Source organism: Castanea sativa, chromosome 1 (assembly GCF_040712315.1).
Source record: "Castanea sativa cultivar Marrone di Chiusa Pesio chromosome 1, ASM4071231v1".
In the NCBI taxonomy this organism is placed as follows: Eukaryota; Viridiplantae; Streptophyta; class Magnoliopsida; order Fagales; family Fagaceae; genus Castanea; species Castanea sativa.
In genome coordinates, this window is record NC_134013.1 from 90,191,502 (window position 1) to 90,215,325 (window position 23,824).

The 23,824-nt window shown below is 33.2% G+C and overlaps 1 protein-coding gene across 1 annotated transcript; it reads right to left on the reverse strand.

Moving 5' to 3' along the window:
• Window positions 1-5,715: 5,715 nt before the first annotated feature.
• Window positions 5,716-22,802, reverse strand: LOC142622777 (uncharacterized). Its single transcript, XM_075796311.1, has 9 exons — window positions 22,458-22,802; window positions 21,812-22,338; window positions 19,500-20,577; window positions 18,492-18,644; window positions 18,170-18,422; window positions 17,807-18,069; window positions 12,775-12,889; window positions 12,440-12,517; window positions 5,716-7,910 (listed from the first exon to the last, which is right to left on the reverse strand). The coding sequence occupies exons 2-9, from the start codon at window positions 22,306-22,308 to the stop codon at window positions 6,001-6,003; spliced, it is 4,347 nt and encodes a 1,448-aa protein (XP_075652426.1). The 5' UTR covers window positions 22,309-22,338; window positions 22,458-22,802; the 3' UTR covers window positions 5,716-6,000.
• Window positions 22,803-23,824: the final 1,022 nt, after the last annotated feature.

Here is a 23,824-nt window from a genome sequence, read left to right on the forward strand (position 1 = left end):
CTAAGTTTTATCCTTATTGTTATTATTATTATTACTATAGAATTAACAGTAACTGAAACGATACATATGTATTGATTAGTACCAAAATATATCGTTTTCTTAGCCAAATTAATATAGCTTCCAATACGAAATTAACTCTCTTGTCGCCACCACTACTACTACTACTACCGCAGCATCTCCTCTTTTTGGGATCGAGTATTTTGAATCATATGTATGATCGACTTACTAATAAAGGCATCTTAGCTATTTTCAAGAACTAAAAGTAAACAACAACTTTTTTTGGTAAACAAAAGTAAACAACTTCATCTCTTCCTCATCAATATGAAGAATAGAAAGCTAAACTATTTTGTCCTGCACTCTCTTTCTTGATTCTAGTGTCAAGGTTTTCAATTCTTTGAGTTTATTCTTTTAGGATATATATATATATATATATATATATATATATATATATATATCAATCCTCTTCGCTTTTTTTTTACCAAACCATTTCTGTGTAAGTCTTAATTTTTTATAAAAGAAAAAATTTCTAAAATATCTTTTTTTTTTTTTTTATTTCCCTACTAATTCCAGTATTGCATTATCAATACCGCATTTGTTTATGGAATCCCCGTTCACATGTATTTTAATATTTTACATCATTTTTCTTGGAGAAGATTTTGCAAACCTTAAACATGGTGATATGATCTTTAAATTAAGCAATAGTATAATCAAGATAGTAAAATCTCTCTTTATTTATTTTTTCTTTTATACCTGAACAAATTAGAATGTGAAAGCACTATTAGAGCATGCAAATTTTGCAATGACACAAAAAATTCAAGATATTGGAATGTATCGAAATGTGAGAATAAAATAATAAGTTGACTTACAAAGAATACTATGAAAACCATACAGATTTGGTGCATCAAATATCTAATCAAATTGTTCATGAACTTGAAAGTTTTTGAAAAAATATATACCAAAATGAAAGATGAGAACATAGATAAATTGCTAGAAAAATAAAGAGAGGGGGGGGGGGGGTGGAGAGAGAGTAATGAAAATGGTGAAAATTGAGCTTTAATTTAAGAAGAAAGTGTAACTTGGAGAATTTAAAATAACAGTTTAATTGAAAAAGGATAACGTAATAAGAAAACGGTGAATTCATGCTGAAAATTTAAAAGACAATCAAGTTTTTTTTTTTTTTTTTTATTTTTTTTATAGGAAGACATTGTAATCAGATTTTTGATGATGAAGATAATAATAAATGACGAAATTAAGATATATTAAAAAAAAGGAGAAATTTCAAATCAAGGAACCGTTTAATTTTAGGTGAATTAGAATTTGGAATTATTTTTAAGATTTATTTAAATTAATATTATTAAAAAAAGTTGTCCGTCAAACCAATTGATAACTTCAATATTTATAATGACTTTAACATTTGGTGAACGGTTCTTTTGTTTTGTATTCTCCTTTTGTAAAATTTTTTTTTTTTTTTTGAGAAGAAAAATAATATCAATTGATTGAGCAAAACCACTGACCCAGTCACCATTGTGGTTCCCAAGGAAAATAATAATGCCGCTTTCTCATGTGGTCTAAGGAAGAATCATTAGTGGTGTGTTTAAAATAGTTGGTGCTGGGCTCAATCCAACTGGCCCAAAGATATCTACCCCCATATTATAACTTGTGTTATATTGCTTTCACATTATCACATATAATTAAACTTGAGTTCCATTTAAGATTTACAAAGATCATCTTACCAACAATAAAATAAATGGTCAAGACCTATAAATTTATTTGTCTCATTGAATGATCAAGATCCATGAATTAACTTATTTTGTCAAATATGTTTTCAATACTTTTTTTTTTTTTAGAGACAGAAATGTTTTCAATACTTAGAGAACACATTATAAGCCTTAAAAGAGTATATTTTTCTCTTGTGCGAAACCCTATGAATGTGTCACACTGGAAAACACAGATTAGAGAGTTCTCAATAGTGAGAAATTGAATTAAGAAGTTGAGCATAGTAAATATGATCATTTAGACATATAAATCATGTCGAACCTTGTATATTCTTCTGCTTTCTTTACTTGCTTCCTAAGATTTATTTAAATTAATATTATTAAAAAATTTGTCCTTCAAATCAATTGATAACTTCAATATTTATAATGACTTTAACATTTGGTGAGCATTTTTTTTTTTTTTGTATAATAACAATATTCGACTAAAGATTTGTTATGAAAATGCCATGAGCATAACATTTTATTTATCATACAACACAAAGAATTTTTTTCTTAAAAAAATTGTTATTTTTTTGGGTTAATGTTATATGGCATGGATAAAGAGGAAAAACTACAAATTCAACGCCATAGATATACATAACCTAAAGCATCTTGTTTAAGTAACAACAAAATATTAAAAGGAGAGGCATCAAAAATAACAAAGTCTTCTCCAAGATTAGTGACACTCCTTGCTAGAGCATCAACCACACCATTTGCTTCCCTGTAGCTGTAATGCTTTACTTGGTTCTGGGGGGATCCTACATTCCTCCTCAGAAGGGCCCTGCAATCATCAACCATAGGAGATATGGATCTAGAGGTGTTGGTTCCTCTATTTATCTAATTAACAATCAAGGAAGCATCCATTTCAATTTCAACTGAGGAGAGGTGAAGTTGAATGCAAAGATTTAGGCCATCTCTAAGCACCCACAGTTCTGCAACCATGCTAGTGGCAATACCAATTGATTGGGCAAAACCACTGACCTAGTCACCATTGTGGTTCCTAATAATGCTATCTCCTCCAACTCTCCTCAGGTTGCCTAGCGCAGAGCCATTAGTGTTTTGTTTGAAAATTGAAACAGTTGGTGTTAGGCTTGATTTAACTGGCCCGAAGGTCTCTCCCCAATATTATTAAACTGGGGTTGCTTTAACATATATATATGATCAATCTTGAGTTCCATTTAAGAATTTACGAAGATCATCTTATCAACAATAAAATAAATGGTCAAGACCTATAAATTTATTTGTCTCAAATAATATATGAGGTTTACCAAGAATGTTTGTCTCATTGAATGATCGAGACCAAAAATTAAACCACTTATTTAACATTGAAATGTAAAGATTTTAAGAAATTTATGTTGGAGTTACATTATGTTAATATTTCTCTGCATTTGCTTAATAAGGTGAGACTTCATGGAATAAGGATCCTCTGAAGTTCATAAATTTACTCTTAAAAACGTATTTCAAAACTCTGGCACTGATAAATAGATTCTATTAGATCGACTAGAGTCTCCACAATCCCTTCAAAATCAACAGATGTGGTAGGATTGACCAAAATCTCCACAATTCCTTCAAATTCAATAGATACAAGAGGAAGCTAGAAAAGCCTTTTCATGTTATTAGTAAAGCGGTAACATGCCCTTTATTGAAGCTTGCACAGGGGCACTCACATTTTTTGGCTGCTTCATATCATTCTGCCATTCTGGTAATGGATTGACTAGAGTCTCCACAATTCCTTCATAGGATTGACTAAAGTCTCCACAATTCCTTCAAAATGCATAAGATAAACAAGAGTCTCCAAAATTCCAAGAATTTCCAAAATATTTGGTATTGATCATAGTGCAAAAAGTGACCAAATTCCATCTTTGACTGAAATTATTAGTGTTCTACCACTGTTTGATAAATAATTAATGATTTACCACCTTTTTAAAACTTGAGTTTTACATGTAACAGGGCAAAATTTGCCAGATAACATGATTTTAAAAAAATTTTAGGAAACCAACACACCGATGAAACTATTTTGCAAGTTAGATTGTTTTTGGAACTTGAGTTTGGGTTGGAAGTCGAGTTTGTCAAACTCAAGTTCCATTCAATATTGATGTATAGTGCTTGGAACTCTAGTTTGTCAAACTTGAGTTTCAGCCCAAACTCGAGTTCCAAAAACAGTCCAACTTACAAAATAGTTTCAAACACATGCTATGTACCAAATTTTTTTCTAAAAAGCTACTATTCAGCAAATTTTGCTTGTAACTTGAATTTCAAAAACTCAAATTCCATAAAAAAATGCTGCTGACCTGTGTTTGTCTAAAAAACTTTAACAATAAACAATATCCTCTATACATCTATTGAGCACTATTCACTCAATACACCAAATAAGAATCATATTTTATGCACACATTGAGAAGGATGGGTTGAAAAATATATATTTAAGGAAAAAGAAATAATATTAAAACATAATAGAGATAGAGTACTGAGATTGATGTAATTATCTGTAAATAATATATTAGCTCAACTAAAAAAAGTGAGTTTTTAAGACTAAATTCAGCTAAAAACCTACTTAGGCTGATGTGAATGCTGAGAGAGAGAGAGAGAGAGAGAGAGAGAGAGAGAGAGAGAGAGAGAGAGAGAGAGAGAGAGAGAGAAATTTTAGCAAGTGTGGTCACAACAACCTTGTTCGTTAAAGAGGAAGAACTGGATGCCCATACGTACAACTAGATGGATGGGTGACAATTTCTGTGAGTGGTTTTTTTTCTAATTTTGTTGTCTGTTTGGTTACAAGCGAAATTGAAATTGGAAAAATGAGAGATAGAAAAGAACGAAAAAATAAAATAAAATACTAACATGACATATAAATGGCCACTAAGCTACTGAGGTTCTTCTTTAAAAAAAAAAAAAAAATTTAAAAAATCTACAAAGGTGGCCATTTTATGTAAAGTATTTTCTATACTGATGATAGGACTCATAAACACTCCATTACACAGGGCAGCAATTTTTATGCATCATATGATAGCAGAAGGTGAATTTTTTTTTTTTAATAAGAAAAGTGTAACATTTAAACAATTAAACGTGCTAAAAAAGCCAATAATTTAATTGGGACTACTAATTTGTTAAGAAGCAAAATGATTAAATGAAATCAGCCATAAAAAGTTGAGAATCATAGCAAAAATTTCTCTCTCTCTCTCTGAGTATTCACATCAGCCTCTGTAGGCTTTTAGCCAAATCTAGTATAAGAAACTCACTTTTATTAGTTTAGCTAATTTATTATACACAGCCAAATTTAGTCTAAAAACCTCACTATTATTGGTTTAACTAATCTACAATTACATCAACTTTAATACTTTATCACTATTCTGTTTTAATATTATTTCTTTTTCCTTAAATATATTTTTTTAACCCATCATTCTCAAAGTGAATTAAGAATTTTATTTGGTGTATTGAGTAAACAGTACTCCACATAGATGTGAGGACGTTGTTTATTAAGTTTTTGAGACAAAATATTGAGATTGATGTATTGAAATTTTGGTGAGTTGAGCTTTTTTTTGTTGATTAAATGTTAGTTTAGTTAGGCTGACGGGAATGCTCTGAGCTCAGCATAGACTTTCAACCTAGCTAAAGAAATGTGACAATAGAATTCAAAGATAATTTTTGGTAAAAGGCCTGTAACATCCAAGAAACTAACATCCGTGAAACAAAACAACAGAATCGTTTATAATCCATTAAATAAATTGATCGGAAAAGATTACTCATGTTAGGCCATTAGCACATACAACAGTTTTGACCATTTAACCATGATAGAATTCTGGTTCCAATAAAAAATGAAGGGCTCACAATTACAGACAGACAACCAACGCTAATGGACTACATTAGTCTAGAGCTTTACGTATCCAACTTTGTAGGATTCCAGAATGGACTTTCCCCACATGTTCATGAGCTCGGATTTCATAAGCATTTTGCGTTTGGAGTATCAGAAATCTAAAAACACATTAATCTTTTTTTTTCATTTTTTTTTTACAAATGTCTGTTGGAAAAAAGCCCCAACAGCAGCATGAGAAAGATACATCAGACTAGAAGGGCTATATACAATGTAAGTAAGGTCTCATCGCCATAGCAGCTACAAGGGTATAAGAATAGCAAACAGAAAGTGGTCTAAGGATGCCTCAGTTTTCACACATTATCATTGACATTGAAACATTGAGTTTGCCTAAGGCAATGCACAGACTAATTTTTTATTAGGGAACATTTCAGGTGCTCAGCAATCCCATATGTCAATTGGAACAAAAATTTCATCCAAATAACCTGGATGACCATTGCTCCACTCCAGTGCTTCCCACCAACTCGTCTCACCCTTGATCTTCTTCAAACACTGACTAGATACTTCCCCAACTAAAGGGTTCTTAAGATTTGGGCAAGCATAAAAACTCAACCATTCCAATTTTGGAGCAATGTGTAAACCATTAGAGATGCTAACTAATTCAGGCATGTAATGAAGTGAAATCTTCTTCAATTCTGGGAGAAAATAAGAGATTTTATGCTCAGCAGTTATATCATGGCTTACTATGCTTTTGATGGAGGGGCAGTCATCAACTTTAAGCTCTTCTAAGTTGCACAGGTTAGCAAGCAACCCTGGTGTGAAAATAGTGGTCAATTGGGGACACGTGCACAATGTCAAGGACTTGAGACAAACTAAAGACTCCGGCTGTAGTGGCCCGGCCCCCTCCCACATGCTCCTTAAACTCTCCATATAAAATACATACATGTATTCAAGTGAACCAAGAACAATTTTTTCAGTACCATATGATTCAGATACTATTTCATCACTATCATCTTCTTCATAACCATCTGCTTCATCTATAATCACTTGAACCTCACTACATTCCCCCATGACTAAGCATTTTAGTTTCTCCATATTTTGAATCCCAAAATTGGATAGCTTCTTAACAGTTGCATGCCTGTCCAAGAAAAAAGCCGTGGCATGTTGGAGTACCTTCTTTATATCTCTAGGGACATCCACACCGTTTATGTATTTCAAGCATCTATCCCATCGTTCCAATTCAAACTCAACATCACGTGGGACTCCAGACATAATGCGCTTGACATGACGGCCAACAGTAAATCTGAAATATAACAGCGATGGGATATTCCACTGAATGCAACTTAAAAGTTCCACCCCCTGGAAATAGAATTTAAGAGAGTACAAGCTCTTTAAGGTGCATACTTCATTAACAATATCTTCCACACACGCATCCCACCGCTCATCACCTGGATCCACATCAATGCTCAACTCCTCTAACTGAGACAGGACAGAAATTACCCCAGAAGGCACTACTGCATTTAATTGCATGGCTTGCCTACAGTTACTCTGAAATTCACAAAATGAAACTTCCAAGCATGTCAAATTAGTTAACTTCTTAATATCCAGAGGTAAATCCATAATCTCTGTCCCTTCAAGACTAAGAACCTCAAGCTGCTTGAGTTCTCCAATTTCGGGCGACAACACCATGAAACAATGACAATCATTTAGAAAGAGTCTTTTTAGACTGACCAATCTGACAATGGAATTGGGCAAAGACTTGATATTAGTCCCGGATAAGTTCAGGATTTGAAGAGCAGGCATGTAATCAAAAAATGTGGGAGGAATCAATCGCAATTTGTAGTTTCTTTGAAGGAACAGTGCTAACAACTTGGGACACCTTGGATTCTCTGGTAAAACAGACAACTCATTGTCCATCAAGTAAATCTCATTGGCATTTTCCCAATCCTCATCCTTTGGTGGCTCAGTTAATCTTAAACCGACCTGCATCAGAAATTGTAGAGCTTCCTGAGGTTGATCTGCTTCAGGCTCCATCTCTTTGTCTGCAATCTGAAATTTCATTTGTCCACTAGATTCAGGCATCTTAACTGCTTCAACATCAAACACTCCTTGAGGTTTCAAAGTACTTATTGCTTCTTGTTGCATTTCCTCAACCTGTATACCCTCTGGCCATCTTTGTGAAGCTTCATTTTCAATATCTTCAATCTCAGATTTTGTTTGTTTACTTGAGTTAGACGTCATCTCAACTGCTTCAGTGTCAAACACCATTCCTTGAGGCGGTAACAGTATTTGTTTTTCATTTTCTTCTTCCGCAAAGAAGCTTTCAGGTATGTCAGTCAAATCCAGATCTGTCACAGATTTTGCAATAAAAAATTAACTAAGATTCACAAAGATATACAGTAAGTAAATATGATGTTCACCAAGTAAACCTAAATTGATTATTTTCAATTTATAAAATAAAAATAATGGAACTTGATAAATAGAAGTCAAATAAAGTAATTATCCTCCTCCAAGAGAACAAAACAATCGCCAAAAATAACATAAAAATTTATTTTAAAAGAAAACAAAATCCACGCAGTGGAAAATATTACCAACAGATAAATTTCTGTTTAAGCCAATTTTTTTCATCACTAAGGTGCTAACTAAATTTCCTCAACCTGCATAATTCTTAGCATTTCATCTTTCACACAGGCAATTCCAATCTCATAAATTGGACAACTAAGGTCAAAGACAAACCAACGTAAAATTATGATCCCAGAAGCAGCTAAATAGAAAAAGGATTCACAGTGAATTATCTGCATTTCCAATTATTGAGCTCTGCAGTAACAACTCAACCAAATATATATTTTCCTAAAACTTATCAAAACCAACTCCAACATAACATTTATTCCAAACCAACAAGTGGAATCAGAGCCACGTTTGACAATCTTATTTGGGCAATTTCAGCAGTCATAGAAGGACAATTTAAACTAGAAGATGACGTCTTTTACTGGACAAAGTTCTAGTGTTTCACTCTCTGTTATTCCAATATTTGAAGGAGAAATTTACAAATTTTCGAAGGTTAAAATGGACACATTGCTCTTGTCAGAAGGGCTGTGGAACATTGTTGACAAAGGTTTCAATAAACCTGCTGATGAGAATCAACTTTCAGAGGCAGAAAAGGAGTCACTTGAAGTGAATAGAATGATGTATGCCAAAGCTCTCTCAAAGCTGAAAAATGGAGTCTCTTCCACTGTTTTTCCAAGAATTATTAGAGCCACAACAGCAAAGCAAGCTTGGGAGGGAAAGTCTGCTGCGAGAGTTTCAAGGTGATAGCAAGGCAATAACGGTAAAATTTCAATCCTTGGAGAACTTGAAAATCTGAAGATGAAGGAATCTGAATCCATAAAAGATTATTTTTATAGAGTCATTGAGATTGTTAATCATATGAAAACTATGGAGAAGAAATTTCAGATCAGAAGATTGTTAAGCTTGCAATTGAAGAATCCAAGGATCTTGCTACTATACTGTTGAACAACTGATGGGCCCTATAGAGTCTCGTGAGCAAGGAAGATTTAGGCATGCTGTCCAATCGCAGAGATCATTCAAGAAGGGCAATTCAAGAGAGGAGCAAAAGATGACAATCAAAGAAGATAAAAGAAAATTGATTCCAGCAAGATGGAAGATGACAAAATTGACAAAAGTACTGCCTCCGACTCCAAACCTCCTTGTAAAATTTGTAAGACAAATCATGCAACTTCAAAGTGTTGGTTCAGTGGAAAGTCCCAATGCCATCACTACAAAAAGTTTGGCCATATTGAGAAATTTTGCAGGTTCAAGGCTAATAACCAAGCAAATTTCGCAGAGAACAAGGATGCCGAAGAAGGAAAACTATTTTTTGCTTGTCATTCATCCATCGAAGAAGAAAGCAGAATTTGGCACCTTGATAGTGGCTGTAGTTATCACATCCCAGGAAATGAAAGAAGATTTCTTGATATGGACACTTCAGTTACGTCTAAGGTATACATGGGTAATGGAACAATTGCAACAGCAAGGGAAGAGGAAGTGTTTCTGTATAGACAAAGAAAGGAAAAAAAAAAATGTTTGTGATATTTTTTTGTCCCTGATCTGAAACAAAAGGCAGCTGATGATGGTGGCTGCACTATCTATGATGATAACAGGAACTAGATCTTGTGATTGCTAATGTCAAGCTGAAGTTTTGAAGGATAGTTCTGGCACAAAAGATTTTGTCGTCTTAATTTTCATGGGCTGAAGCTGCTGAAGAAAAAAAAATGGTGAATGGACTACCAAAGATAGAAGTCAATTTGTGAAGAATGAATAATAGGAAAGCAACATCAATGGCCCTTCATTAAACAAAGCTATTAGAGAGTGAAGGAGCCATTAGATCTCATTCATACCGACATGTGGAAAAACAAGAACTCCTTCTCTCAGCCAGCATGGGTGTTTTCAGACCTGCATGGATGATTATTCGAGAATGACCTGTGTGCATTTCTGAAGAAGAAATCAGAAACCTTTCTAGTTTTCAAGAGATTTAAAGTGTTTGTAGAAGAGCAAAGTGGCAGCAGTATCAAGATTATTCATAATGATAGGCAAGCACACTCAGAACAGTTTGAAGAATTTTGCAAAGATGAAGGAATTTGGAAGCAGCTAACTGCTGGATACAGTCCACAATAGAATGAAGTTGCTGAACGAAAAAACAGGACTACTGTGGAAATGACAAGATTGATTCTCAATGAGAAAGTCTTGCCAAAGAATTTTTCACTCAGCCGTGTACATTCTCAATAGATGTCCAACAAAGGAAGTGAGGAGCAAAACTCCAGTTGAAACATGGAGTGGAATCAAGCCATTTGTAAGGCACTTCAGAATTTTTGGAAATATTTGTTATTTTCATATCCCTCAAGAAAAAAAGAACTAAATTTTATAATAAAAGTGAAAAATGCATACTTGTTGGATACAGTTCAATGACAAAATGATATAGACTTTATAATTTTGAAAGTAAAAAAATAATCATTAGCCAAGATTTTTTTTTTTTTTTTTTTTATGAGAAGGCTTCTGGGGATTGAAAGAGAATAAGGTGCCGGAAAATGCCTTTGTGATTGAAGTGCAAGAAAGTATTCCAGCAGTACAATATGAAGAAGCTTCTCCACAGTCACCGATGGCTCCATCAAGTTCAAATTCCAGAGAAGAGTTCAAATTCCAGAGAAGAAGTATCTTCGCCAGAAACTCCTCAAGAAGGATGCGAAGGTTGAGTGAAATATACGAGTCATGTAATTATTCTGTAATGGAACCGGAAAGTTTTGAAGAAGCTGAGAAACAAGGAGTGTAGATGGAGGCAATGAAAGAGGAGCTTGGCATGATAGTGAAAAATAAAAAATGGGAGCTTGATGATCGTCCAAAAGAACGTGATGTCATTGGAGTAAAATGGATTTACAAGACCAAGCTCAACTCAAATGGGAGTATTCAAAAACATAAAGCAAGGCTTGTGGCAAGAGGATTTACTCAAAAGCCAGGAACTGATTTCTTTGAAACCTTTGCTCCTGTTTCAGGACTCGAAACTATAAAAACAATAATTTTTTATTGATAGATAATCGAAATTTTATTGATTAGAAAAGTACAGTGTTTACTATAGTAAAACCACTGCACTTGAAATGAAAACAAACAAAATCAAAGAGAAGAGACAACAGAAACTATTGTAGTCTTGAATGAAGATATATATATATATATATGTTGAGCAAACCCAAGGATTTTTGGTGAAAGGGGAAGAAGACAAGGGGGATAAAAGCAAGCTCCTTGAGCATGTTACAGTGAAATTAATTAATAGTTCACCTCAAAATGGTTTGAAATAAGCAAAAGTGAGCCTACACTTTACGTCATGAAGAAGGCAATCCGTATTCTCATTGTTTCTGTTTATGTTGATGACTTAATCTTCACCAGTAATGATGAAAAGATGCTCCAAGATTTCAAGAAAGACATGAAGAAAACTTACTAGATGAGTGATTTGGGGCTACTACATTGGTTTTTGGGAATTGAAATGCCTCAAACAAAATATAGGATCTTCATTTCTCAAAAGAAACATGCTGAAAACATTTTCGACAAATTCAAGATGCTTAGTTGCAAATTTGTTCCTACCCCTGGTTGCAAATGAAAAGCTGAAGAAAGAAGATGGAGCTTGTAAGGTTGAATTTATTCAACCATATGTTGGCTTTATTCCGCGCCAAATTTGCTTGTAATTCAGTAATTAGATGTTTTGTATTTAGGTGGGAATCATGTAAGGGTTATCTGTGAGAGAGTGTGAAGAATTCAAGTATGTGTGCAATTAAGAGCATTCTCGTGACTGGAACTCGCGAGTGACTCGCAACTGATGACTAGCTAAAGTGCCACACATGTGAAGCAAGCAGGAAGTTAAAGGGTCACAATAGCTGGAGCACTATAGGACAAAAAGTACAGTCTGGACCTTTCAGTTATCTGGCGACTGGAACTCGCGACTCATTCCAGTCGCTAGTCACTCGCCAAAACCACTTGTTTTGCAGAAAAGTGACTTTTCACATTCCATCTCATACCCTACTATAAATACCTTTATACCCATGAAATGTAGAGAGCTTCCAGAGAGAATTTGGATAGATAAACCCTAGAGAAAAACAAGATTGACTCATCCACAATATTAGACATTTGATTCTCTAAATTTCTCTACTCTCACCCTTTCCATTGTCATACCCTTGAGAGAATACTTAGCCAAATCCTTACCTCACCATACTCATATTAGTGAAAAGGTTATTTGGTGCTTAGGAAGCAGTTCAAAGAGGACTAATTCATTTGGTTGATGCAATGGGCTTATTGCGAGATCCAGAAAGCTATAAAAGACATAGTTAGGCTTAACCTTGTTGGGGCAAGAAACTTAGAGGGCTTAGGTGCATCAGGTGGGAGCAAGAAGCTTGGAGACCTGACAGAATGTTTGCTGCAAAAAAAGAGAGAAAAGATATTATAAGATAACTAAAAAGGTAATGTGGTGTTTTGGGGGAAAAAGTTTACCTCCTAGTATATTAATGTGATTTAAGATATGTATGACAGAGCGTAAGATGGTAAAAATGTCACTCGAAGAGAACTTTTCTTGCCAAATGTTTTCTAGATTTTGGCAAATGTAGTCTAACTTATCTTTCCTCAAAAAAAAATGCAGTCTAACTTATCAACCAACCATTGGTTCATAGTTCATACCTCTGGATCTACTCCAATCTCGCTTATCTAAACTTGTTTCTTCAGACATGAAGGAGCCAATCCTGTGTGATGTCGGGTGCAAGTAATTAAGCAAACGACAAAGAATAAAGCCATCCTGTAAAAGGTAAAATGGGAATGTAATAATTTTTTTAAAGTAATGTTGTGGACAGCATTTCTTAATAACTTTATTAGATACTAAGAAGGAAACAAGTACACAGAAAGTGTTCTAAAGGTACATCATACTAAACATTGATATGTAATAATTCAAGAGATAAATGCTAAGAATGTCACTCAATCTGAGCATATATGACGCCCATAATTTCTAGAAAGAATGAAAGCTTTTGAGTAACTAACCATGAAAAAATATGTAATAGACTTATAGTATATTGATATGCAGACAAGTATAACATTGTTGATGCAAGCTGGCAAGCATACGGTTATTTTACAAATGTAGTTAGATGAAATGATTATAAAGTGACAAGATAATAACCAGACAACTACTAAGGAAAGAGAAAGAGGGAGAAAGTAGAGAGAAAAGAGGCAAGAAAACATAACAAACAAGCTCTTCCTTTTTTTTGTTTACGTCAAAATCATCACCCCTTTTAACGTCCTAATTTAGCCCTTTCGTTGACTTATTTGCCTTCCCTAGAACTAGTCACACTAAAACTCTCTTAGCCTAACAGATATGGATCATATAAAGTGCAGGGCACACTTTAAAGGTAGAATGAGCCACTCGTATGAGGTGCAGAGTCTCGTTACTCAAACAAACCAAGCACAGTCACGAAGAGTAGCAACAGAAAATGAAGAGATAAAGACAAGAAGAAACCATCCTCTCTCTCTCTCTCTCTCTCTCTCTCTCTCTAAAAAAATACATGATTTTAATTTTCCTAAAGATGTACTTCTCCCCAATTTATTTGAAAGCTTTCTAGACCAAATTAGGCAATTTTCCAAATATTTCTGCATGTGTATGTGTGATGAAACTGTATATGCTTTGTTAAAGCATGAAATGGTTCTTACGGAAAAACATCAATGAGCCAACGGATGAATTAAAAAATATATGTTGGGAGCACAGTTTTTTTGTATATAGACTATCCACTCATTTTACATGCCAAGATGTGCCCACTATAGCCTTCAAAGCTAGTCTTACATTTTAGAGGAGACAACTCCCCAAATATATCTGGGGATGGCCAAATCCATTGGGTAATGGATACCCTGTCGTACCCGGCCTGAAAGTTTCGGGTAATACCCGACTCATCATGGGTATAAGGTAATTGAGTAGGGTTTGGATACTCTCCAAAATTTCTGGGTCGGGTTTGAAAATTACCCGAACCCAACTCACATTTAAAAAAAAAAAAAAAAAAAAAAACGTTAGCTGATTAGTTCTTTCAGTATTTCATGGATTTACTTGGGTGGATTTTTTGCATTCATGTTAGGTGATTTTTTTTTAATTATTCAAAGATTTGTAAGGATTTTTTTTTTTTTTTTTTTTTTGCGAATACTAAGTATTTTTTAACACACACGGGAAGAGGGTAAAAGATTTTTTAAAGAAACTTACAATAGTGTATATCCAAAAGGGCCTAACTCTTGGATACATAGCACAGGTGTTTAGTCTTTTGTTGTTGGCTCCTCTATTATAGCATCTAATATGGTTGTTAGTTAATAAGTGGTCCTCCATTTTAGCTGGTGATTTTTGCTTTAAGAACATATAGAAATATAGCACTAATTTAACACTTTAACCCAATGTATATTATTATTATTATTATTATTCATTATTTAATTGCTAGTTGACCAGATTTTTAAATTTGAATTGCATCTTCTATATATATTGAGATTTATATTTGTGAGGGCAAAAGGCCCAGGACTTGTTCTTGGGCCTTGGGCCTGATTCGAGGGAATTAATATGTCCGAGGAGGGTTTATTGGAAGTAACGGTACCAAACTTAAAAGCCAATAAGTAAACTACTACGAAAGAGGCTGATGGGAATAGTCCGAGGAAAGACAACTCCTCGGCTAAGTGAAGTGAAGGTCAAATGATACAGCATGGTGATAAGAATGATATTCTAAAAGGTCTCATGGATGAAGATGTATTCCACAAGAGCACAAAGAGGAACAACAAATGAGAAATATCTTATAGAAAGCTATTACCACCGTATTAAAGACTCTGCATCTACCTCTCTGGCTGTCAGCCTTACAGTTATTGTTTGAAGACTTCAAGAGGACGGTGGAAGATAGAGGAAAGAAGAATAATGATATAAAAGAAAAAGAAAGGCATTCGAGAAAGGGTATTAGGGAAGAAAGGGAGAAACAATGTACACACCACCCTTAATTGTAATCTATCTTGAGAACAAGGAAGAGCAATACAAATCGTCATCGGCATACGTTCGAGGAGAATTTGTGTTACATAAACAATTCGTTGCATGTGAATTGGGGATCTAGCCCATCATTTTTGTTATCTAGTATCTATAGAACTTAGATTTCAAGCTCACTCTTTACAAATTTCATTGTATTGGGCTTTTTGGGCATGTTCCCTTCACACTGTTAAGTTCGGGTGCAAATTGTCCTTACAATATTAATATTGATTGAGTACAATATTAATGATGACAATATTGTAAAGTGAAAAAAAGTATTAAGAAAAGGAATAAGAAAAGGAATGTATAACTTCAATAATTACTGCCAAAATGCATTTATTATCAAGATTAATTCAAACTTTTTTAATTTTACACAAAAAAAAATTATAAAAAAAACAAAAATTACACAAACTTATATATTTAACAAAAAAAGATTCATCTCTACTATCAATAAGCTCTTTGGATTGGACTTTTATGTGGTTCAGAAATACCCCTAAACCTTATGTTTAACAGGAAAACTTGAAAACAACCCGGTAAAAAGATATCTCCAATTCCACTTAAAATGCCTACAAAATAGCTTACTTTCCTACTAATCCATATCTTCAAAAAAAATTTATCCAAAATTAAAAAAAAAAAAAAATTATGACACTAGACTAAAAATAAAAATCAAAGCCTCATCGCACGTGTTTTGCACGTGTGATAAGGCTAGTAATACTATAAAATGAATATCTAAATTAATGGTAAGGATATTCTTATGATTTGTTTCTTTTATGTATCAAAACCATCTCCTTTTATATAATTTTTAAATTAATTCTTCATTATGTACTCCTATGTGAGACCATTTTAATAATACTATACTTTATCCACAAAAAATCATAATACTATAAAATGGAATGAGATCAAATTAATTACTCTCCTAATTGTTCCATCCTTAATTAAAAACTTCCCTTTCTCAATTTGGTTTTCAGCTAAAAACAATAGCTGTAAGTAATCTTCAATTACATTAGATAAAAAGAAAATTTATTATTAACATTTAAAACACCATTTAAGTGGTCGCTAATTGTTCCTTCTTTGTAAAGTCAAATCATTTATATCATGATTCTTAGTATGATATGTTAAACAAGCACATATTACTTCATTTTTCTTAGTATGAATCACAAATTGATTATCTTTGTACATACCATAATATCATTTCAGAATCATTTTTAACAAGGCTAAAGTAGTAAATTTGAAAATGTCTAATAAGGAAATTTATTAGTTGATAGTTTAAAAATGTCACCAATGTTTTGGGGAAAAAATCTAACTAAGGGTCTGTTTGGATACCGCTTATTTTGCTGAAAACTGAAAATACTGTAGCAAAATCATTTTTAAATGTGTGAATAGTACTGTAAGATCCATTTTTAATGAAAATTTTGCTGAAAAAAGAGGTTTGTAAGTCCCGTGAACAGTGCATGAGACTTACTAAAAAGCTGAAACGCATTTCTAAAAAAAAAAGCCAAAATGCAGAACGTTGGGATTATCATCAGTATCCAAACGGATACTAAGCCAAATAGTGATTAATAAGAAATCACAAGTCTTCTTAGTAATATTAAGGACTTTTCATGATTATTGATTTCCAATCAATTAGTGATTTTTGATAAGTTTTCTCATAGTAATATTAAGGATATATTTTATAAGGAAAATTTCCATATTAGTAGGAGTTCTCATAGAGTTCTAGAAATAGATTTTATATTTTTAATCATTTCTCTAAAAAAGAAATAGATGTTTTAGTCACAACCATTAAAAATTTTCCAATAGAGATTTTTTTTTGACAATTTAAAATTTCATCACTGAAAAAAAAAAATTAAAAGCCCAAAAAATCAAGTTCAAGTTGGGTATGGATAAATGGGTAAATAATCCGGGTACTGATATGGCATTAATATTAGATATCTAAGGGTAAAATATTTGGATTGAGTTTGGGTAAACCAGACCCAAACCCAAACCCAAACCCAATCCATGACCATCCCTAAATTCCCCTAACCTAATACTCATTCCTATACATTTATAGGTTGTTAATGTGCCTTGATATATTTTACAAAGAAAATTCATATAATTGGAGAGTATAAATGCCTTAATTATTTATTTTCTAAGGCTACTTCATTCTTTCTTTTTCTTTTTCTTTTTTGAAAACAGGCTACTTCATTCTTAAACAAGGGCTACGTCCATAACATTTTCATAACAAATCCTAGTTGGCAGGTTGTTACAGATTTTTAATTTAAATTTAACATTGAAATTATTTTCTTATCATTAGTAACAGCCAAGTAACAACCTACTATATAAGATTTGTAGTGAAAAAAAAAAAAATATATATATATATATATATATATATATATATATATATATATATATATATATAGAGAAGAAAGACAATGCATTATCATTAATTGTGGCTGTTAAAATGTTGTAAACATAGGATTTCTCTAAACCAATAGGCTACGTTGCATGTTGTAAGTGCAAAAGATGGGAAAAAAAATGCGAAAACATCTCCTTGAACATTGGTAATTGTCTGAATCGACCCTTTTGTTAGCTTTCAATTAATGAAAAGGAGGAAAATATTACACACGTGTGAATTGAGTTTCATTCAATTGCATTTCATGCTATCTCTTGACCCTCCAAAGAAAAATTTTGTTTCTCGAGAAAGCATACCTGGCGAGTAGCAATGTCATGATACTCGTGCACAACCCAATTGCTGCGCTTGCCCTTGGGATCATGACCTGTGTGGTAAACTAAGGTCTTCTTAATACCAATCAAGCTGGAATTACTGGGCCCCCACTTCCTGGACGTGATGTGGCGCTCCTTACCTGTGGCTTTCCAGTAGCCGGATTTAGTTGCCCTATTAAAATGAGAGGCAATCTTGAGCTTGCAGAAGAAGAACCACTGCTCATTGCTCGACTTTATAGCTGACAAATCTGAATTTAATCCCAAAAGGCACCAAATATCTTTAAAAAGAACCGAGGAAGATAAATATTCGGAGAAACATAGACTAAGTCGGGAAAAAAAAGAGAGTACCAGGCAATTCCCAGGGATCAAATTCATAAAAGTCGACTTCGGCAATGACCTGGACCCCGGAATCATGACTCTCGTTCTTCAGCCTCAAGTAGTGGTTTATGAGTTCCTCGTCTGTTGGGCTAAATCTGAACCCCAAAGGCAATGATTCCAGCGACAAATTCGCCATCTTTCTCTCTCTACTTCGATCAAGAAACAAAGGTCTGTTTCCTTTTATAACATAGTGCGCACTGACCCAAGAGGCATCCTTGTCTCTCTGTTTAAATTTAGATTTTAAAAAACAATAACAAAAGAAAATTAATATAAATTTAAAGAAATAATGTACCTTAATGTCACTTTGGTACATTTTGAGAGGAGATAGACAACGTCCACACCGCGCACCGTGGTCACTCCTTAAGTATGAGTCGCTGTCACTCCATAAATACGAGCGCTTGTGGGGTGGAAGGTAAGGGTCGGGATTCCTGTCTCTAAGAGGAAGCTTCACATACATTTACATACAAATTAAGTTAGAGTAGAATTCTATCTTGTATAATAATAAAAAAATGTCCATGCAATTTAATTAGCCTTAACGGACTAATATGACTTTTTTTTTTTTTTTTTTTCAGAAACAAACACACACACAAGAAAAAGGAAAATGAGTTCTAACACAAAAGAACGTCACAACTCCACTTAAAACCCCTTTTCCTCAAGCCTTTAACTTTCTATCATTAATCCCAAGATAGAGTGATGGTTCCACTACATTAATGTATTTAATATTGGGTCATGCTAACGGGTGCCCTTAGGACAATGGTTAGCAATCTATTTTAAGAAAGTTTTAACACCACTTTTATGGGAAATGGAAAAAACTGTCAAAATATTACTTTTTTTTTCCCATAAAAACTTTCTTTAAATAGATTATTAACCAGTGTCCTAAAGACATTCATTAGCATTTCCCTTTAATATTCAATGGAAACTTTGGCAATGATTGTCTTGTACTATAATTCAACATTATGTTTTTCAAATTCTGTAGTTGAATGATGCTTTAGAAGGCAAACAAAATTATTTTCACTTAGATTCAAATGTTCTAAAGAATAAGGAACCAATATCATTGGAGATTGTCTTGGGATTTCTCATTCTACGCAATTATCCTTTCCATCTATTTTAACTCCTAGTTAGACAAAGCATTAAGTGAATCACATAGAACAATAAAATTCACCCACAAGCATAAGTAATCCTAATCTCAAAGCCATACTGATAACTTAAATTTTCTTGCATACTAAAAGAAAAAAAAAATCATGACGTTTGTCCAACGAAAAGAGAAAGAAAAAAAATAAGTTAAATGAGGAGAACTTACTGTATCTTTTATTAATACCCTACTACAATCCTTGAGCATTTGTTGTGATTCTTGTTGAACAATTTCTTGACCCATTTGTTGTAAAAGGTTATGCATCCACAATGTGCCAAATTGATCAACAGTAATGAGACATTTATCAATAAGTTTTTGAATACCATCAACAGTATCTAAACCTACAGTTTTGAGTATATCTTCAACAGTAACCTTCTTCATTCCATTCAAGGAACATGCGACCTGGAGGAAAATCTTCCGTTCATTTGTATCCAATGCTTCAAAACTTAATTTCAATATTTCTTGAATTTCTAGTTTAGGAATCCTTTTATACTTATCGAAGGCATTTTCCCATTCTTGTTTAGTTCTTCCACAAAAACTAGCACCCATTATTGTTAGAGCTAATGGATGGCCTTTAGCATAAACCATAACTTGTTCTGAAAGTTCCAAATAATCTTCCTTGGGTGTGTCTCTTAGGAAGGCATGCCAACTAAAGAGTTCAAGAGCTCTGCAGTGATCTAATTCCTTAACCTTATACCTTAAATCAACATTGACAAGAGAATCTAACAAGTATTTGTCTCTTGTTGTTATAATGATTCTAGTTCCAGAAGCAAACCAATCACATTTTCCAAGCAATTTTTCTATTTGATCCAATTTATCTACATCATCCAGAATTAAAAGAATCTTTCTATGGGAAAGAACTTCCTTTATCATAGTGATTCCTTTAGATACATTGTGAATCTTTAAGTTGCTATCTCCTAAGATCTCAAATAGTAGTGTCTCTTGAAGTTGGATCACACCGTTTGTCTGTGACTTTTTGCTAACATTCTCAAGAAAGCTGCTTTGTTCAAAATGCTTGAAAATGTTTTTATAAACAGCCTTTGCAATTGTTGTTTTACCTATTCCAGCAGAGCCATAGATCACTACCATGCGAGCATCATTTGACTCGATATCTAAAAGCGATTTTATGGCCTCTACATGAGAATCTATTCCAACAAGGTATTTAGCAGAAAATAATGGCATCTGTTTTGTTATAGTTCTTCCAATAAATTCAAGAATTCCTTGAATAAATTTGTACTCGGTGCAACTGCCAATTACAAAGCATTAAAAACATGCAACGAGTTAGATTAGAAAATAATAAGGATGAACTAAATTCAAGAAGTTAAATTTGTGCATTACATCCAAAGTATTGTTAATTAAGGTAAGAGTCATGTAATTGCATGGAAATCCCAATTAGCAAGGATACAAAACCCCATTTCTCATACTTGAACGAAATTATTAAGTAAATTTATGAATATTTTCTAAATAACATATGGGGAAAAATCCTCATTAATTGGTAAGATAATGTGATGCTAAATTATTCTATTTCTACCATTGACCTGTAGCTAACTGCCTTATTAGACAATAAGGTAGTTAGACGATATGATTTTGGATTTTCTAACTTTGATAATCTTTGTTCGAAACCAACCAGGAATCAAGGTTTTGAGGTGCGAGGATATTATCATGCCAATATAGCCTAACGATATGGTGTTCCCTTGGAAGGTATTGTGGTGTTCAAAGGTTCCTCCTAGGGTTGCCTTCTTTTCTTGGACAGTTGCCTTAATGAAGATTTTAACTATAGATAACCTCTGGAAAAAAGAGATTATCATGTTGGATTGGTGTTGTATGTGTAAAAGGAGTGGGGAATCAGTAGATCTTCTTCTTCTCTATTGCCCTATAGCTTGTGAGATGTGGACAATGGTGCGTTGCTTGTTTGGACTCCAATAGGTTGTGCCACTGAGGGTCACCAATATGTTTGCTGCATGGTAGGGTGCCTTTGGCAAACATCATAACATAGCTTTTCGGAGGGTTGTGCCGCCTTGCATCATGTGGTGCTTTTGGAGTTTGGAGGGAACGGAATGCTAGGAGTTTTGAGAAATAAGAACCATATATCCTTCAAATTAAATCCTTTTTTATTTTCTATTCTCTGTTACACTTTCTTAGATATGTTGGAACATTGTAATTTGACTGTATTCCTTCCTAAGTACACCCCAGTGTAATTGGGTTTATTTTCTTTCAATAAAATTTTATCGTTACTTGTCAAAATAATAATAATTATTATAAAAATTATAAAAAATTTAAATAAAAAAAAACTACCTTGTTAGACGATATATTTGAGAAAAATAATAATTATAATAATACTCTCATGTTCCCCACCCAAAAAAATAAAAATAATAAGAATAACCCTGAAAAATTAGTGGTAGTTGTTAAAAAGTAAATTTTGAGGTCATAACAAACCATTAAAAATCAAAAAAGCACAAGAATAGTCTTTAAATACATACCCGTCCTCCTTGTAATGGAAACCAAAAAGACTGCCTGCTTCTTTCAGAGCGTGCTTCCATCTTTGCACCTTTTTGATATCCCTGAATTTTATTTCATGTTTAGCCAATGCTTCTCCGAACTTTCCCTTTTGATAAAGTACATCTGATGGATTCACTTTGTAAAAAATTGGTAACACCACCTTATCATTCTTCAGGCACTCAATAAACTTGACAAGTTCATCCAAGCACCAGCTGGAAAATGCATAGTTTTTAGAAAATACAATTATCAAAATTGTTGAGTCCTCGATGACTTTGAGAAGTTCTGCAGGAATTTCTTCTCCCAATTGGAGGCCATTATCAATAAAAGTGTTAAGACCTTCTTGACACAAGGCTTGATACAAGTGACTTGTAAAACCAAAGCGAATATCTTCGCCTCTAAAACTCAAGAAGACATCGTACTGGCGACGGGTGAAAGAGGAAGAGGAAGATGACTGCGCTTGATTGGTCAAAGATGCCATTGCAAATTATACGCAAACAGTGGAGAAGATCTAAACGAAGGATGAGAAAGAAAAATGTCAAGAAATGAAAATTGGAAGAGATTTATACAGATTAAATACAGGAGCCAAGATGAAACTGCAACAAACACGTGGCAAGAGAGGGCACTGACCAAAAAAAAGAGAGTTTTCCTGTAGATCTGAATTTCAGAAGCCCAAATAGACACAAAACACCTACAGACTTCAAACACAAAGTAACTTCCCAGATCCGAAATATTTTTTACCCAAAAGCGAGAAAATACGAAAACCATAAAAATATATATGTAGAAATAAAAGCAAAAACACCATTTGCCCGACAAAGTCACTGCCGGTGATGGGTGTACGATTTACCGGCGGTGATGGGTGAAGAGAGAACGATCGACGAGCAGCACTCGTCAGACAAGGAGGTGGGTAAAGATTGAGCTGAAATGATCGAATTAACAAGGTTTTTTATTATTTTAAAATGACTTTTTCTCATGAGGATGTAGCTCGGTACAGCCGAATCTCCTTTTGTAGATAACCTGATTCGAATATTTAATAATTTTTCTCCTCTCTTTACTAACTTTTATTAATGTGCATTTGTTTGGCAATGCCTTTGCGTTGAAGCTTCGCTTGCGTTTTTTGATGGGTCCCATAGTACTGTTTATAAAACAGTCAAAATACAAAATTGCGTGAACAGTTGCAAGTGAAAATTATTTTTCTTTTTAAAAAATATTTTGTTACAATGTTTTTAGTAATAAATTTTCAGTTTTCGACAAATAAATGGTATCTAAACACACTTTAATAGATTGTGGATGTTATTTTAGCTTATATTAACAGGGGACATGTTAAAATAAGAGATGAAATATAAGGTATAATGTTAAATTCTGTTTACCAAAAAAAAAAGTTAAATTCTATGCTAAAATAAATAAAATAACTTTTTAGTACATTAAAATAGAATTGTTTTAGAACATTTGATGCTAATGCTTTGATGAGAGTGCTTGTGTAATAGAAAAACATTGTATTTTACATTGATACTATTTACTTTGCATTTTTTTTTATATATCCCGATAATAAATGAAGAGAATGAATGGTAGTTGTTGTGTATGAAAGAAGAGAAAAATTTAAGAAAAATTGATATTTTAATCAAATGTAATGTAAAATAAATAATCTAGTGTAGAGTGTTTTGAAAAGTAAAAGTACGTTAAATAAAAAAAAAAGTAGGTCTTTATAATAAATAAACAAAACAAAAAAAAACAAAAAACAAAAAAAAACTTGCTTAAGCTTATGTGAATATTCTAACTATCAAATAAAATTTTCCAATCAATTTTAACTTTAAAAATAAAATGGGTAATTACACTCCAATTTGAAAGGAAAAACCAAAAAAAAAAAAAAAAAAAAAACACTTCCTCTTGACATTAGTTTGATAAAACTTTGTTAACTTGATGTTAAAAATGTTGTGTACTAACCTATCCTTTGATTAAGCGAATGTTTCCAAAATTACCCTCCCAAAAAGAAAGAA